Below are 18,086 nucleotides of genomic sequence, written 5' to 3'. Positions count from 1 at the left end.
CAGCACCCAAGCATGATGGTACCTTGGATCTAGATATGGGTTGCCAATAAGCACTTTATGTTCAACCATACCAGCCTCCAGACCTTTTTGTGAGTCACCAAATAACCTAAAGGTTATATTTCTAAAACTGAAAATTATATACTACTGTAAGGAATTCAATTAAATCGATAGCAAGAAGCAATTATAGGTTCGGAAGGAATCTGTGTGGGTAGAGTTCAGGAATCTCAAAGGAAAGAAGACCCTGATGGAAGTTGTGTACAGGCCCCCTAGCAGTAGTCAGGATGTGGGGCAGAAAATAAATCAGGAGATAGAAAACACACATAAGTAAGGCAATATTGCAATAATATTGGGGACTTCAATATGCACGTGGATTGGGAGAATCAGATCAGTTGCGGATCCCAAGAAAAGGAATTCTTGGAATGTCTAAGACATGGTTTTTGGAGCAGCTTGTGACAAGCTCACGAGGGAACAGGCAATTCTGGATTTGGTGATGTGTAATGAGGCAGACCCGATGAGGGAACTTGAGGTGAAGGAGCCCTCAGGGGGCAGTTACCACAATATGATAGAATTTACCCTACAGTTTGAGAGGCAGAAGTAAAATCCGAAGTTACAATTGAACAAAGGTAACAACAAAGGCATGGGGGCGGAGCTGGCCAGAGTTGATTGGAAAAGGAGCCTAGCAGGGAAGACAGTGGAACAGCAATGGCAGGGGTTTTTGGGGAGCTATTCGGGAGGCACAACAGAAATACATCCCAAGGAGGAGGAAACGTGTCAAGGGGTGAACGAGGCATTCGTGGCTGACGAGGGAAATCAGGGACAGCAGAAAAGCAAAAGAAAAAAACATACAGGTGGCGAGGATTAGTGGGAAGCCAGAGGATTGGAAACAAACTTCTTTGTTCAAGAAGGGAGTAGAGATAACCCCGGTAACTATAGGCCGGTGAGCCTCACGTCTGTTGTGGGTAAAGTCTTGGAGAGGATTATAAGAGATACGATTTATAATCATCTAGATAGGAATAATATGATTAGGGATAGTCAGCATGGTTTTGTGAAGAGTGGGTCATGCCTCACAAACCTTATTGAGTTCTTTGAGAAGGTGACTGAACAGGTAGACGAGGGTAGAGCAGTTGATGTGGTGTATATGGATTTCAGTAAAGCGTTTGATAAGGTTCCCCAAGGTTGGCTATTGCAGAAAATACGGAGGCTGGGGATTGAGGGTGATTTAGAGATGTGGATCAGAAATTGGCTAGTTGAAAGAAGACAGAGGGTGGTGGTTGATGGGAAATGTTCAGAATGGAGTTCAGTTACGAGTGGCGTACCACAAGGATCTGTTCTGGGGCCGTTGCTGTTTGTCATTTTTATAAATGACCTAGAGAGGGCAGCACGGTGGCCAAGTGGTTAGCACAACTTCCTCATGGCGCTGAGGTCCCAGGTTCGATCCCGGCTCTGGGTCACTGTCTGTGTGGAGTTTGCACATTCTCCCTGTGTCTGCGTGGGTTTCGCCCCCACAACCCAAAAATGTGCAGAGTAGGTGGATTGGCCACGCTAAATTGCCCTTTAATTGGAAAAAATAATTGGGTAATCTAAATTTTTTTTAAAAATAAATAAATAAATGACCCAGAGGAGGGCGCAGAAGGTTGGGTGAGTAAATTTGCAGACGACATTAAAGTCGGTGGAGTTGTAGACAGTGCGGAAGGATGTTGCAGGTTACAGAAGGACATAGATAAGCTGCAGAGCTGGGCTGAGAGGTGGCAAATGGAGTTTAATGTGGAGAAGTGTGAGGTGATTCACTTTGGAAAGAATAACAGGAATACGGAATATTTGGCTAATGGTAAAATTCTTGGTAGTGTGGATGTGCAGAGGGATCTCGGTGTCCATGTACATGGATCCCTGAAAGTTGCCACCCAGGTTGATAGGGTTGTGAAGAAGGCCTATGGTGTGTTGGCCTTTATTGGTAGAGGGATTGAGTTCCGGAGCCATGAGGTCATGTTACAGCTGTACAAAACTCTGGTACGGCCGCATTTGGAGTATTGCGTACAGTTCTGGTCGCCTCATTATAGGAAGGACGTGGAAGCTTTGGAACGGGTGCAGAGGAGATTTACCAGGATGTTGCCTGGTATGGAGGGAAAATCTTATGAGGAAAGGCTGATGGACTTGAGGTTGTTTTCGTTAGAGAGAAGAAGGTTAAGAGGTGACTTAATAGAGGCATACAAAATGATCAGAGGGTTAGATAGGGTGGACAGTGAGAGCCTTCTCCCGCGGATGGAGGTGGCTAGCACGAGGGGACATAGCATTAAATTCAGGGGTAATAGATATAGGACAGAGGTCAGAGGTAGGTTTTTTTTACGCAAAGAGTGGTGAGGCCGTGGAATACCCTACCTGCAACAGTAGTGAACTCGCCAACATTGAGGGCATTTAAAAGTTTATTGGATAAGCATATGGATGATAATGGCATCGTGTAGGTTAGATGGCCTTTAGTTTTTGACTTCCCATGTCGGTGCAATATCGTGGGCCAAAGGGCCTGTACTGCGCTGTATCGTTCTATCTATATAAATAAAAAAAACAATAAGGGGGGAGAAGATGAAATATGAGTGTAAGATAGATAATAATATAAAAGATAACCACAGTTTTTTTTTCAATATATTAAAGATAAGAGAGGCAAGAATAGACCACTGGAAAATTAGGCTTTAGAAGTAGTAATAGGAAACAAAGAAATGGCAGAGGAACTGAATAGTTACTTTGCATCAGTCATCACGGTGGAAGACACCAGTGGTGTGCCAGAGCTCCAGGAGACTCGGGGGGGAGGGGGGGGGGGGGGGGGGGGGAGAGGGGGGGGGGGGGGGAGGGGGGGGGGGGGGGGCAGAGGTGAGTGTAATAATAATAAAAATAATAATCTTTATTGTCTCAAGTAGGCTTACATTCACGTTGCAATGAAGTTACTGTGAAAAGCCCCTAGTCGCCATATTCCGCCGCCTGTTCCGGTACACAGAGGGAGAATTCAGAATGTCCAAATTACATAACAGCACATGTTTCGGGACTTGTGGGAGGAAACCGGATCACCCAGAGGAAACCAACGCAGATACAGGAGAATGTGTAGCCTCCACACAGACAGTGACCCAAACCGGGAATCGAACCTGGGTCTCTGAGCTGTTAAGCAACAGTGCTACCCACTGTGCTGCCCAGTGGCCATCACTAAGGAAGAAGATTCTGTGAAGGTCTGAAGGTGGATAAATCACCTGGACCGGATGCACTGCACCCCAGGGTTCTCAAGGAGATAGCTGACGATATTGTGGAGGCATTGGTGATTTTTCAGGAATCACTGGAGGCAGGAAAGGTCCCAGAGGTCTGAAAAAATGGCTAATGTGACACCTGTGTTTAAGAAGAGAGGGAGGCAGAAGATGGGAAATTATAGGCCGGTTAGCCTGGCTTCGGTCATCGGTAAGATTTTAGAGTCCATTATTAAAGATGAAATAGGCGAGTACTCATTCTGCACCTGTCCTGCCCCTACTCCATTTTTTCAACAGAACAAAACCAATCACATTCCTACCTCTACAGTTCCAAAGAAATGGCACATCGTTCCTGCACTTGGTATTTTTTACTTTTTCTTTAGTTGGATAAATTAGGACTGAGTCAGCACTGCTTTGTCAAGAGGAGGTCATAATCTGAAAAATCTGTTAGAATTCTTTGTGAAGGCAACAAGAAAGTTAGACAAAGGAGAACCGTTGGATGTGATCTATATAGATTTCCAAAATATGGGCAGCACGGTAGCACAGTGGTTAGCACTTTTGCTTCACAGCACTAGGGTCCCAGGTTCGATTGCTGGCTTGGGTTACTGTCTGTGGAGTCTGCGCATTCTCCCTGTGTCTGCGTGGGTTTCCTCCGTCTGCTCCGGTTTCCTCCCACAAGTCCCGAAAGATGTGCTGTTGGGTAATTTGGACATTCTGAAATCTCCCTCCGTGTACCCGAACAGGCGCCAGAATGTGCCGACGAGGGGCTTATCGCAGTAACTTAATTGCAGTGTTAACGTAAGCCTACTTGTGGCAATAAAGATTATGATTATTACAAGCCCTTTGACAAGGAGCTGTATAGGAGGCTGTTAAATAAGTTAAAAGCGCATGGTGTTAAGGGTGTGATCCTGGCAGAAGGCAGAGCGGAGATAAAGGAGTCTTTCAGGATGGCAGCTGGTGACTAATGCCTCGGGGTTGGTGTTGGGACCGCAACTTTTCACAATATACATTCACGATCTGGAAAAAGGAACTGAGAGTCCTGATGCTAGGTTTGCAGATGATACAAAGATCTGTAGAGGGACAGGTAGTATTGAGGAAGTAGGCGGGCTGCAGAGGGATAGGATAGGTTCGGAGACTGGGCAAAGAAGTGGCAGATGGAATACAATGTAGAAAAATGTGAGGTTGTGTACTTTGTTACGAAGAATGGCGGCATAGACTATTTTCGAAGTAGGAAAAGGCTCAGGAAATCAGATACACAAAGGGACATGGGAGTCCGAGTTCAAGATTCTCTTAAGGCTAACATGGGAAGGCAAATGCAATGTTAGCATTCATGTCTAGAGGGCTAGAATACAAGACCAGGGATGCACTTCTGAGGCTATACAAGGCTCTGGTAAGACCCCATTTGGACTATTGTGAGCAGTTTTGGGCCCCGTATCTGAGAAATGATGTGCCAGCCTCGGAAAGGGTCCAGAGGAGGTTCACAAGAATGATCCCTGGAATGCAGAGCTTGTCGTATGAGGAGCGATTGAGGACTCTGGGTCTGTACTCGTTGGAGTTTCGAAGGATATGGGGAGATCTTCTTGAAACTTACAGGATATTGCGAGGCCTAGATAGTGTGGACGTGGAGAGGATGTTTCCACTAGTAGGAAAAATTAGAACCCGAGGGAGCAGCCTCATTCTGAAGGGACGATCCTTTAAAACTCAGGTGAGGAATTTCTTCAGCCAGAGGCTGTGGAACTCTTTGCAGCAGATGGCTGTGGACGCCAAGTCACTGAGTGTCTTCAAGACAGAAATAGATACGTTCTTGATTAATAAGGGATCAGGGGTTATAGGGAGAAGGCAGGAGAATGGGGATGAGATACATATCAGCCATGATGGAATGACAGAGCAGACCTGATTGGCTGAATGACGTAATTCAGCTCCTGTATCTTATGGTCTTACATGAACCATGAACGAGATGTTCAAATAGTCACTTGGTAGTACAAAAGTAAGTAAAGCCATGCTGCCGAAGCTTTTCGTCAGCTTGTGCATTTGCCATGGAAACATAGAATAAATAGGAGCAGGAGGAGGCCATTCAGCCCTTGAAGCCCGCTCCACCATTCATTATGACCAGGGCTGATCATCCAACCTAATCTCACTTTCCCCCATATCCTTTGATCCCCATTGCCCTAAGTGCTAAATACTGACAATATCTCGATCAGTTGGAGCCAAATTTTCAACCAATCAGCACCCCATTTCTCATTCCATATTAATTAATGTCCCCTTTTGAAATTTGGCATTCTTGTGTCTGTCCTGATTCGATCAAAATGAAGAGCATCGACAGCATGTCTTTTTTGTCTGCAACTAGATATTTGCAACACCAGAAACCTGATTCCAGTGGGGTTCTGCTGGTCTCAATACTCCATCTGTTGCTGTTCATGGCACGTGTACATGAATTAGACTCCAAATGTACATTTTCAGATGATACAAAAATTAGCTGTGTGGTTGGTTGTGAGGAGGAAAGTTGCAAGAAGATATCCATGAACTGGTTAGGTGGCAGAACAGTGGCAAATGAAATTCAGTCTGAGAAGGCTGGTTTAGCACATTGGGCTAAATCGCTGGCTTTTAAAGCAGACCAAGGCGGGCCAGCAGCACGGTTCAATTCCCGTACCACCCTCCCCGAACAGGCGCCGGAATGTGGTGATTAGGGGCTTTTCACAGTAATTTCATTGAAGCCTTCTTGTGACGATAAGTGATTTTCATTTCATTTTTCATTTCAAAAGTGAGGTAATGTTTTGGGAAGACAAACAAGACACAATAAATGGTAAGATACTGTGAAACGTAGAGAAACAGAGGACCTTCAGGTGCATGTCCACAGGTCCCTGAAGGCAGCTGGGTTAAGAAGACGTATGTGATACTTTGCTTAATTGGCTGAGACCTGGTGTATATTATGGAGATAGCGAAGTCAAAGGGGACCCATACCTTTAAGAAAATAAATAAATATTCAGGACACCTCTGGCAGAGGATACAAATTTGTGTAAATAATTTTGAGTTGTTGTTGGGAAGAACTTCTCATTACATAACAATTGCATAAATATTCCCATCAGACTGAGTGATAGTGACCAAAACGTTAGGACATTCAGAGTGATGATCATGAACGAGTTTGAAAAATGCACTTTAATGATTGGAATGATCCTTTTGTTCACGATGCTTGTGTTTCAAAGCAACGGTGGTGTTCAGTTGGATCACTAATTACAAAGCTGTGATTTGCTGTTTAAGTTTTGTCTGCTTTTCAAACCCAAAAACCTTTTAAAATTCCTTTTGATTGCAGATGATTGAAATAAATAAATCTTAATAAGGGCGGCACGGTAGCACAGTGGTTAGCACTGTTGCTTCACAGCACCAGGAACCCGGGTTTGATTCCCTGCTTTGGGTCACTGTCTGTGCAGCGGTCTGCAGGTTAGACTGAAGGAACGCGGTTTCAAGACCCCTCTCCCCAGCATACTCCTGGCAAACGTCCAAGCGATTGAAAACAAGCTGGACGAACTTAACGCCAGACTTACCTCTCAGATGGAAGTAAGAGACTGCTGTGTGCTCTGTTTTACAGAGACATGGCTCACCCCCGCCTCACCGGACTGTGCCATATAACCTGAAGGCTTCTCTATTCACCGGGCGGACCACACGGCATCTTCAGGCAAAGCGAAGGGTGGAGGGGTTTGCCTCCTCATCAACTCCTCCTGGTGCTTGGATGTGGTGACCCTGGCGACCTACTGCTCCCCAGACCTGGAATACTTGACCGTAAAGTGCCGCCCATACTATCTTCCACATGAGTTCACTTCAGCCATTATCACAGCGGTCTACATCCCACCCCAGGCAGAAGTGAGGAAGGCGCTGGATGAACTGTACACAGTCATAAACAACTATGAAACAGTACACCCGGGGGCCTTGTTCATTGTGACCGGAGACTTCAACAAAGCCAACCTCAAGAGTGTACTGCCAAAATTCCACCAGCACATCTCCTGTCCCACCAGGGGCGACAACACTTGACCACTGCTACTCAAAAATCAAGGGCGCCTACCGTTCCATCCCCGACCGCACTTTGGGAAATCAGACCGTAAGACTGTGCTCCTTCTCCCGGCTTACAAGCAGAAACTCAAGCGGGAGAATCCAGCTAAGAAGGTTGTGCAGTGCTGGTCCGAGGAGACAGAAGAGCTCTTACGTGACTGCTTGGAGACAGTGGACTGGTCCATATTTAAGAACTCAGCGACTAACTTAAATGAGTATGTCACCACCGTCACAGACTTCATCAGCAAATGTGTGGACGACTGCGTGCCAAAGAAAGCAGTACGTATGTTCCCCAACTGGAAACCATGGCTCAACCGCAAGATTGACTCCCTACTGAAGGACAGATCTGAGGCGTTCAAGGCAGACGACCCTGTCCTGTACAAGAAATCCAGGTACGACCTCCGCAAAGCCATCCGAGATGCCAAGAGAGAATATCAAACTAAGCTAGAGTCACAGACAGACTCTCGGCGGTTGTGGCAAGGACTAAACAACATAACGGGCTACAAAGCGAAGCCGAGCAGTATCCCTGGCAGCAGCGCACCCCTCCCCGATGAACTTAATGCATTCTATGCTCGGTTTGAGCAGGTAACCAACAATCCGCTATCGAGTGCCCCAGCAACCCATAATTCACCCATACCCACCATCACAGTTTCCGAAGTCAGATCGGCCTTCCTGAAAGTGAACCCACGGAAGGCGATGGGCCCGGACGGGATCCCTGGTCGAGCACTCAGAGCCTGCGCATACCAGCTGGCAGAGGTTTTCACAGACATCTTTAACCTATCCCTACTCCACTCCGAGGTCCCCACCTGCTTCAAGAAGACCACCATCATACCGGTACCAAAGAAGAACCAGGCAACGTGCCTCAATGACTACCGCCCGGTGGCCCTGACGTCAGTTGTAATGAAGTGCTTCGAGAGGCTGATCATGAAGCGCATCACCTCCATACTCCCGGAACGCCTTGACCCACTTCAATTCGCATACCGTCGCAACCGGTCCACATCAGATGCCATTTCCCTGGCCCTACACTCATCCCTAGAGCATCTCGAAAACAAGGACTCCTACATCAGACTCCTATTTATTGACTACAGCTCCGCCTTCAAACCATAATCCCAGCCAAGCTCATATCAAAGCTCCAAAACCTAGGACTTGGCTCTCCACTCTGCAACTGGATCCTTGACTTTCTGACCAACAGACCACAGTCAGTAAGAATGAACACCAAAACCTCCTCCACAATAGTCCTCAATACCGGTGCCCCGCAAGGCTGCGTACTTAGCCCTACTCCCTGTACACACACGACTGCATGGCAAAACTTGGTTCCAACTCCATCTACAAGTTTGCTGACGATATGACCATAGTGGGCCGGATCTCGAATAACGACAAGTCCGAATACAGGAGGGAGATAGAGAACCTAGCGGAGTGGTGTAACGACAACAATCTCTCCCTCAATGCCAGCAAAACTAAAGAGCTGGTCATCGACTTCAGGAAGCAAAGTACTGTACACACCCCTGTCAGCATCAACGGAGCCGAGGTAGAGATGGTGAGCAGTTTCAAATTCCATGGGGTGCACATCACCAAAAATCTATCCTGGTCCACTCATGTCGACGCTATCACCAAGAAAGCACAATAGCGCCTATACTTCCTCAGGAAACTAAGGAAATTCGGCATGTCCACATTAACCCTTACCAACTTTTACAGATGCACTATAGAGAGCATCCTATCGGGCTGCATCACAGCCTGGTACGGCAACTGCTCGGCCCAGGACCGCAAGGAACTTCAGAGAGTCGTGAATACCGCCCAGTCCATCACACGAACCTGCCTCCCATCCATTGATTCCATTTACACCTCCCGCTGCCGGGGGAAAGCAGGCAGCATAATCAAGGATCCCTCCCACACGGCTTACTCACTTTTCCAACTTCTTCCATCGGGCAGGAGATACAGAAGTCTGAGAACATGCACGAACAGACTCAAAAACAGCTTCTTCCCCACTGTCACCAGACTCCTAAATGACCCTCTTATGGACTGATCTCATTAACACTACACCCATGTATGCTTCATCTGATGCCAATGCTTATGTAGTTACATTGTATGTATGGTGTTGCCCTATTATGTATTCTCATGTATTTTCTTGAATTCTGTTTAATTCCCTTTTCTTCCCATGTACTGAATGATCTGTTGAGCTGCTTGCAGAAAAATACTTTTCACTGTACCTCGGTACACGTGACAATAAACAAATCCAATCCAATCCAATCCAGAGTCTGCACGTTCTCCCTGTGCCTGCGTGGATTTTTTCCAGGTGCTCCGGTTTCCTCCCACAGTCGAACGATGTGTGGGTTAGGTTCATTGGCCATGCTAAATTGCTCTGTCGTGTCCAACAAGTTAGGTGGGGTTGCTGGGTTACAGGAATAGGGTGGAGGTGTGGGCTCAGGTAAGGTGCTCTTTCAAGGGCCGAATGGCCTCCTTCTGCACTGTAAATTCTATGAAATATATATGATGCAGAATGAGTTCATACATTATTCACATTGACATTAAACTTATGCAACGGAATTGTAGCATTTATTGAAGAGGGAGCATTCTAGTCCATAGCTGGTGAAAGATTCTTTGGAATTGATGGTCATAGGCCAGTAAAAATTACAGTGTTTTATTTCATTGTAATTGCTGCAGGATAGTTTAACCTCCTATTTTCTGAAAATTATTGTGTGTAAATTTAAGGTTTTGACATGGAACATACTTGATAAAAGTATTAATTCCAGTCTTTAACTTTTTAAATACTTTTTAATTAGCTGGGATTTAAAATAAAGGCTACCCTTAGACTAAATGAATGGGGGACCAGAGATGTTGGCATCGAATTAACCCTTGCATCACAATGGGTGCAAAAGGATCGGGAAGATGGGATTGAAATGTCAAAACCAGGAAACTGGACACCAGCATGGAAAAAGGTGGTGGAATTTGTGTCGGACTTGTTTAAACTGTGTTGCCACCAGTGCTGCCCTTCCCCCTTGCAGGTTCACTGGGAAAATCTCGGTTTTGCCCGAGTTGAATTTGCACCCTCTTTCAGGAGGCTGATGATTCCTTCCATGCTGATTTGTGGGTCCAAGATGTAGAGGAGGAGGTCATCCGCATAGAGCGAGACTCTGTGCTCTCTACCTTCTCTTTGGATCCCCTTCCAGTTCTTTGCTGTTCTGAGAGCGATCACCAATTGCTAGGGTGAACAGCAGTGGGGACAGCGAGCATCCCTGCCTGCTGCCCCTGTGCAGCTGGAAGTACCGGGAGCTGGTGTTGTTGGTCCATACACTCTTCATTGGAGCGTTGTACAGGAACTTCACCCATGAGGAGAATCCTGTCCCGTGCCCGAACCGCTCCAGTACCTCTATGAGGTACTTCCACTCGACTATGTCAAAGGCCTTTTCTGCGTCTAGAGAGACGATCACCTCAGGTGCTGTGTCCCCTGATGGGGTCATGATCACATTCAGCAGCGCCTGATGTTCGATGTTAGCTGTCTACCTTTGACAAAGCCCGTTTGATCCTCTGGTATGCAGTCTTCTAGCCTTTTGGCGAGGATCTTCGCCAATTTGTTGGCGTCTACATTTAGTGGCGAGATGGGTCAGTATGAACCGCATCCAGTCGGGTCTTTGTCTTTCTTGGGTATTAGCGAGATTGAGGCTTGTGCTAGCGTAGGTGGCAGTGTGCCCCTCGCCAGTGTGCCTGTGAACATCTCCCGCAGGTGTGGGGCCAGTGCTGTTGCGGATTGTTTGTAGACCCATCCGGTCCTGGCGCATTCCCCTGCTGCATGGAGTTTATACTCTCCATGATTTCTCCCACTTCATAGAATCATATAATTTACAGTGTAGAAGGAGGCCATTCAGCCCATCAAGTCTGCACCGGCCCTTGGAAAGAGCACCCTACTTAAAGCCACACTTCCCCATAACCCAGTAACCCCACTTAACGTTTTTGGACACTAAGGGTGATTTAGAATTGCCAATCCACCTAACCTGCACATCTTTGGATGTGGGAGGAAACCGGAGCACCCGGAGGAACCCAGGCAGACATGGGGATAACATGCAGACTCCGCACAGACAGTGACCCAAGCAGGGAATCGAATCTGGGACCCTGGAGCTGTGAAATAACTGTGCCACCCACTGTACTACCGTGCTGCCCTAGTTTGCGCGGTGCTCCCAGGCCCCATCTTCTGTTCTCTCCTCCTCCTCCTCTCTCTCTCTCTCTCTCTCTCTCTCTCCTCTCTCTCTCTCTCTCTCTCTCTCTCTCTCTCCTCTCTCTCTCTCTCTCTCTCTCTCTCTCCCCCCCTTCCCCACCACCACCACGACTGGCATGTCCAGTCCATCGAGGAACTGTTTCATCCCCAAGCTTGGAGGGGTACAGTCCCCAGCAGTAGTAATCTCGCACCACACTACATGGATGAGGGGTTGGTGACAGGCGGGCCCAGCACCCCCATGGAGGTGGTCAAGGAGGTATACAGCATGCTTGTCTTCATCGGCTGGGGCATTGAGTACAGGAGCTGGCAGGTCATGTTACAGTTGTATAAAACTCTAGTTATGCCACATTTGGAATATTGCGTGCAATTCTGGACGCTACACTACCAGAAGGGCGCGAATGTTTTGGAGAGAGTTCAAAGAAGGTTTACTAGGATGTTGCCTGGCCTGGGGAGTGTCAGCTATGAAAAGAATAAACTCGTTGGGAAGACGGAGGCTGAGGGGAGACTGATTGAGGTCAACAAAATTACAAGAGGTACAGACAGGGTGAATAGTCAGAAGCTTTTTCCCAGGGTGGAAGACTCCATTACGAGGGGGGCACAGGTTCAAGGTGAGAGGGGGAAAGTTCAGGGAAGATGTGCGGGGGAAATTTTTCATGCCGAGAATGGTGGGTGCCTGGAACGTGTTGTCAGTGGGGGTGGTGGAGGCAGGCAGGATAGCAACATTTCAGATGTATTTTGACACATGAAAGGGTGGGGAAAGAAGGGGTACAGATCATTTGGGCAATAAGTAGTCGGTCTAAATAAGGATCTGGATTGGCGCAGGCTTGGTGGGCCAAAGGGTCTGTTCCTGTGCTGTACTGTTCTTTGTTCACCAAAATGGCATCTTACGCTAAATGTGGGTTAAACTGGTGTTTCAATTTAAGACCTCACCTTATCCACCTCTGAGGCTGTTTCGTGCCAAAGCATCCAGAAACAATTGCCACCAAAGCTTTTGTATTATAACAGCCCCTACACTGCCAAGAGTCGATCTGTGACTGTGAAATGCTGTGGAACGTTCTGAGGTTGCGAAAGATTCTATATAAATGCAAATCTTTCCATCTGTCATTTTTCAAAATTAAAAGTTATTTTATGTATTTGGTATTTTGATTAAAAAATGTTCACTGAAGTTAGGTTTGGATCTCAGCATAAATGCCAAGTGAAACTTTCGTATGAAGTTGGAATAATTTATCCATAGTCATTTATTATTCTTTACTTTTGCAAAAACATTGATAAATCAATATTGGTAAGTCAGAGATAAACACCAGAAGTGTAAACTGTACCAGTACTAAAACAATCATATCTGTTGGAACCAGGCACAAATTCGTCAATTTGACCATCTCCGACTCTTTCCGTATTTTTCAGTGGTTAAGGTCACAAAAAGAAGCTGCTTTTTGACCAACTTGAAGGTTGCATTCTGAAATGTTCTTATCTTGTTTTCTTAGCTGCTGAAGAGTGTGTTGAAGGAACTTACAGAAATGAAACAAGTTAAGGAGAATCTTTTGCAAGTGCACTTAAATGGTAAGTCACTTTCTCTAGAACAGTGAGATTCTCCAACATAGATGTTTGTGCAAATACTGAAGCTGTTAGTTTACTTGCACTGGAGAGAACTGCAGATTTGAGGGGAAAGAGATGATTGAATTTAACTTTCAATTTATCACTGGCACATAAACCGGCATTGCAGGCTGGGTGCAGTGCAGAATCGAAACCATTTTTCTTTTCTGTTGCAGTTAATAAAAAACAAATTGAGCAGTTTCGAGACTGGTTTTACACATAAATTAAAAATTACCCCCAATGTATTGAATCAACGTGATTGGCACTCGAGTTCTTCCTTACTTACATCATCCCAAAGCATTTGGATGTGGAATAAATTGCTGGAACCCAGGCTTTCATGGAGTGCAGCTTTTTTTAATGTGGGGGGATAGCAAGAGAAAAAAGGATATCTGTTCCATCCACCAGTTTTGTTTTATTTAGATTGTATTTTTTGCATTGAAGCTGCAACTCCAAAGAAAGAAAATTTGTTTCTTGGGGACAAACATAAGAGCAAAAATGATTTATCTCCAGTTAACAACGGCACTGAAACATAAGATAACAAAATCAAACTTTAAGGCAGCATACTGTTTCTCTGCGATGTTGTCATTGTGATCTCAGTATCAGTTAGAAAAATCTTTTTATTGGCATTTTTCATATTTACAAACAATTGTATATGTGCATCACATTTTCCTCACCCGGGTTGGTCAGTCCTTTGGTTCCTCATCTACCTTGGTTTTTTATTCTTAACACTCCTCGTTGCTGGTCTCGAACAGGTTTTGGAACAGGCCAACAAACTCCCCCCATGTATTCAGGAAGCCTTCCTCTGACCCTCAGATGGCATACTTGATCTTATCCAGGTGGAGAAATTGCAAAAGGTCAGCGAGCCAGTCTGCAGCTGTGGGTGGTGCTGCTAAATCACCAGCCAAGCAGGATTCTCCGGCATGTGATTAGGGAAGCGAAAGCTAGGGCATTGGCCCCTTCACCATGTGTAGTTCTGGCTGCTCCGATACCCTGAAGTTTGCCACTATTGGCATGGCTTCACCCTCACCCCCACAACCTTGAACATTGCCTCATAGAAGGCTGTCCAGAACCCAGCAAGCTTGGGGCAATCCCAAAACCATGTGGTTGGCCGGGCCCCTCGGGCACAGCTCACATTTCTCTTCCACCTCCGGGAAGAACCTGCTCATTTGGGTTCTGGTCAGGTGCGCTTTGTGCACCACTTTGAGCTGCATTAGGCTTAACCTTACGCAGGAGGAGGTGGAGTTAACCCTGCTCAGAGCTTCGCTCCAGAGACCCCACCGTACCTCTGTCCCCAGCTCATCCTCCCACTTTTGTCTGGTCTCACCCAGTGGTGTCCGATTTCCCCCCCCCCCCCCCCCCCCCGGTCCTCTAAAAGTGTGGTTTCTGGGGCTCTGGGTACCCTACTGTCTCTTTGTGTAGGAAGTGCTTTATTTGTAGATGTCTCATTTCCTGTCCTTTTGTAGTTTCCACTTCCTCGTCAGTTCGTCTAGTGTCGCTAGTCTGTGCCCTCCATAAAAGTCCCTGACCATCAGTGTGCCCCGTCCTGCCTCCATCTTTTGAAGGTGTATGGCTGGGGGGAATTTGTGATTGCTGCAGATGGGGGCCATGGGGGACATCTTACTTAGCCTGAAGTGTTGTCTCAATTGGGCCCATGTTCTCAGTGTGGCCGCTACCACTGGGCTCCTTGTGTATCTTGTTGAGGGGGATGGGAGTGCTGCTGTAGCCAGGGCCCGGAGGGCTACATTCACCCACATTCAACAGTGAAATAGGTCTATATGATGCATGTTCTGTCGGGTCTTTATCTTTTTTGGGTATCAGTGAAATTGTGGCCTGCCCTAGCGTGGGTGGGGGGGGGGCAAAGTGCCCCTTGCCAGCGAGTCCGCGAACATGTCCATTGGGTGTGGGGCCAGGACTGGCGCAAATTTTTTTATAGAAGTCCGTTGGGTCCCGGTGCCTTCCCCGCCTACATGGAGCTGATGCTCTCCATGATTTCTCCCAGATCTATTGGTGTTTCCTCTATTCCCCCCACAAATTTCCGGCAATTTCATGAAAGACTTTTACCCATCAGGATTATTGAGGTGCAGTCAAATTCATTTCATAAAGGACACTGAAACTCTAATCCAATTTCTACATGAGAGGGTGAAAAGCACATCGCAGGATGGGAGGTAATCAAGAGGTGACTATGAATAATGAGTGGCACAGATGAACTTGTGATCAGGAATAGAGGTAGAACATAAGACATATTGGAGCTAAAAGGATGTGTTAACAGCCAGCAATATGATTGAGTGCAGATAGAAGCTGATACAGCATTTGTATAACATATACAGAAAGGAGGTGGCATATTCCAAAAGGCCAGCGCACCTGGGAGGTTGTTAAAGCTGGTCTAGGTGGGGGGGAAAGCTGCACAATCCTTTCATCTAGTTAGAAGAATATAAAAAGTCTGTTCTGGAGACCTTCCAAGTCAAAATGCTATATATCTCCCAACCTGTACAAGGAGGACCACTAATTTCTCCAGAAATATATGTTGGAACAGATTCATTCTACATTTTAAGGCTTAAAGCCAGAGTTGGTAAATATAATGCATGACTGCTTCATGCCTTGGTGCATCAGGGATCCCTTGGAGGCGGTATTCATCTCTGAACTGGTATTTACTTGTGATTTGGACAAAATGCAGGAAATGGAGAGCCTAACACTTCTGGGGATGAGCAACAACAGGATGATTTGGGAGTTAGATGTGCTCAACGCAGTTTCCGGTGATGCCATGCGAGAGCAAGTCGCACAAAAGGTAGCTCCTGCCAGAGTCTTGTTTTTTTTCCAATCCTTTTTACCCAGTATTCGGGAGATTTTTGTGGTCAAACCTGGCCTGCCAAACTGTGGAAAGAATTGCTGGCGGAATTATGTTGAAAATTTTGTCAAAGAAGCCTCAGGCTGATAGTCCTTTGAGGGAGTCGGAAGGAGGGAAGGTGACTCTTTCTAAGGGCCGGTGCAGGCTCGATGGGCCGAATGGCCTCCTTCTGCACTGTAAATTTTATGATTGGTCTGGCTGCACCTATCCCAGTAAAGACGCTGACTATGTTGATGATGCAGGAGTTTCAGAAGTTTGGGAAACAAATGGATAAGCAGTTTGGTTTGCAGGCAAGGAGTTGAGGGAGTCCAAATTCACCATTGAGGGAACAGTTGGGAACAATGTCAAAAGCTGTGAGGGAGCAAGGTGAAATGCTGAAGGGCGCGTAGCGAGCCTTGTCCCAGCACGAGGGACGACTCGCCTTGTTGGAAGCAGAGATGCTGCTCGTGGAAGAGAGGATCAAGGGCCTGGGAACAAAATTGGAAGACTCCGTAAAATAGGTTGAGGCGACAGAACCTCAGCATAGTGGGGCTGCCAGAACGAGTGGAGGACCCTAGGCCAATGCAATACTTTTCACAGATGTTCTCCAGGTTGGTGGGGGTGGAATGAAGTGTTCGCTCCTCCAGAGTTCGATAGGGCCCATCGTGCACTCGGCAGAAGCCATGGGCGAACAAGCCGCCATGGGCAGTGATGATCCATTTCCACAGATTTCGGAGAAGGAGCACGTTCTGGAGTGGACCGAGAAGAATCGGAACGTCAACTGGGAGGGAAACATAGTTTGCATTTACCATGACATTGGAGCTGAACTAACAGAGATGTGCGGCCCTTAACAAGGAGAAGCTGCGCTATATAAAAAAAGAGTGCAGTTCAGGGTGGTGTACCTGGCGAGGATGTAAGTCACGATGGAGTCGAAAGATCACTACTTTGACACGCCAGAGGAGGTGAAGGCCATCATTAAGGAGAAAGGACTGGGACTCAACTTAAGAGGGTTGAAAGGGACTTCTAAGGGAGAACGGGAAGGGTTTGTTGGGATGTTATGGTACTGTTCTGGTTCTGGGGAGGACGGAGGGGCAGAGAGCTAACAATGATCTGGGAATTTTCTTTGTCCCGCCCTTTGGAAGGGACTGGTGGCTATGCAAAGGTGTTTCATCTTAAATGAATTTGGGACCTAGGAATTTGTAATGGAATGCGATGACTCATCATGATTTAAATGGCTGATTTAAGGGCAAAGTGGGGGGTGAGACACCCCCGACAGGACTAGTTACCTGGAATGTGCAATGTCCAGGGGCCTTGTAAAAAGGGCAAGAGTTTTCCCTTTCCTAAAGAATCTAGGGGCCGATGTGGTGTGGTCTTTTTACAGGTGACCCATTTGGGGATGCAGGACCAGGACAGGCTTCGGAAGGACTGGGTGAGCCACAATGATCTCCTGCTCCCTTCCTTCTGCTGGGGACAGTATCACATTCAAAAGTCACCTCACAATGGGCGACAAGCGCTTATTCTTTGCAAACCCTGTCTGATCTTCCCCAATAGCTTGCGGGAGGCACCCTTCCATCCACAGCGCTAGCACCTTCGTCAAAATCCTGGCGTCCACATTTAATAAATCGGGATGTACGATCCACATTCGACTGGGTCCTTATCCTTTTTTATGGAAGCTTGCATCATTGACTCCGGAAAAGACCCACAATCCGAGTCCTCAATCATCTCCACTAGTCGCGGCATCAATCGATCAGCAAATTTTATAAAACTCCATCGGGAACCGGTCCGGCCCCGATGCTTAACCCATCTGCATTCACCCAATTGCTGTTCTGACCTCCTCCACTCTAGCAGCCCGTCGAACTCTTCTCAATCTTCCTCCTGGGAGGCTCCAAAGCATCCAAAAATGTCAATATATCCGCCTCCTTCTGGCAGTTCAGATCTATACATATTCCTATAGATCACCTGAAACGCCCCATTGGCGTTATCCGGCGATGACACTAACCTACTACCCGAATCCTACAATCTCCCAGGAAGCCACCTGCTGCCTCCGCTGACCAGCCAGAGCCAACTGGCCTTCTCCCCATATACCCCCTCGAGTGTCACAGCCGCCGCACCATCTTATCAGTGGACAGCAGATCAAATTGCATCTGCAACTTCTTTCCAAGAGCCAGAGGCTCTGGCGTTAGGGTCACTTGAA

General features: G+C 46.9%; 1 protein-coding gene across 3 annotated transcripts in view; it reads left to right on the top strand.

Annotated features, from left to right (window-relative positions):
• orc4 (origin recognition complex, subunit 4) overlaps nucleotides 1-18,086 on the top strand; it is a 104,642-nt gene that overhangs the window by 38,054 nt on the left and 48,502 nt on the right. For all 3 annotated transcript variants that reach the window (XM_038789972.1, XM_038789973.1, XM_038789975.1), the window contains one exon: nucleotides 12,960-13,035. In XM_038789972.1, coding sequence (XP_038645900.1) covers nucleotides 12,960-13,035 — 76 coding nt within the window. The remainder of the gene's footprint in view (nucleotides 1-12,959; nucleotides 13,036-18,086) is intronic.

The sequence above is a fragment of the Scyliorhinus canicula genome, chromosome 2 (assembly GCF_902713615.1).
Source record: "Scyliorhinus canicula chromosome 2, sScyCan1.1, whole genome shotgun sequence".
Lineage (NCBI taxonomy): Eukaryota > Metazoa > Chordata > Chondrichthyes > Carcharhiniformes > Scyliorhinidae > Scyliorhinus > Scyliorhinus canicula.
Note: the sequence above shows the minus strand (reverse complement) of the source record. Positions and strands in the feature narration are given on the sequence as shown.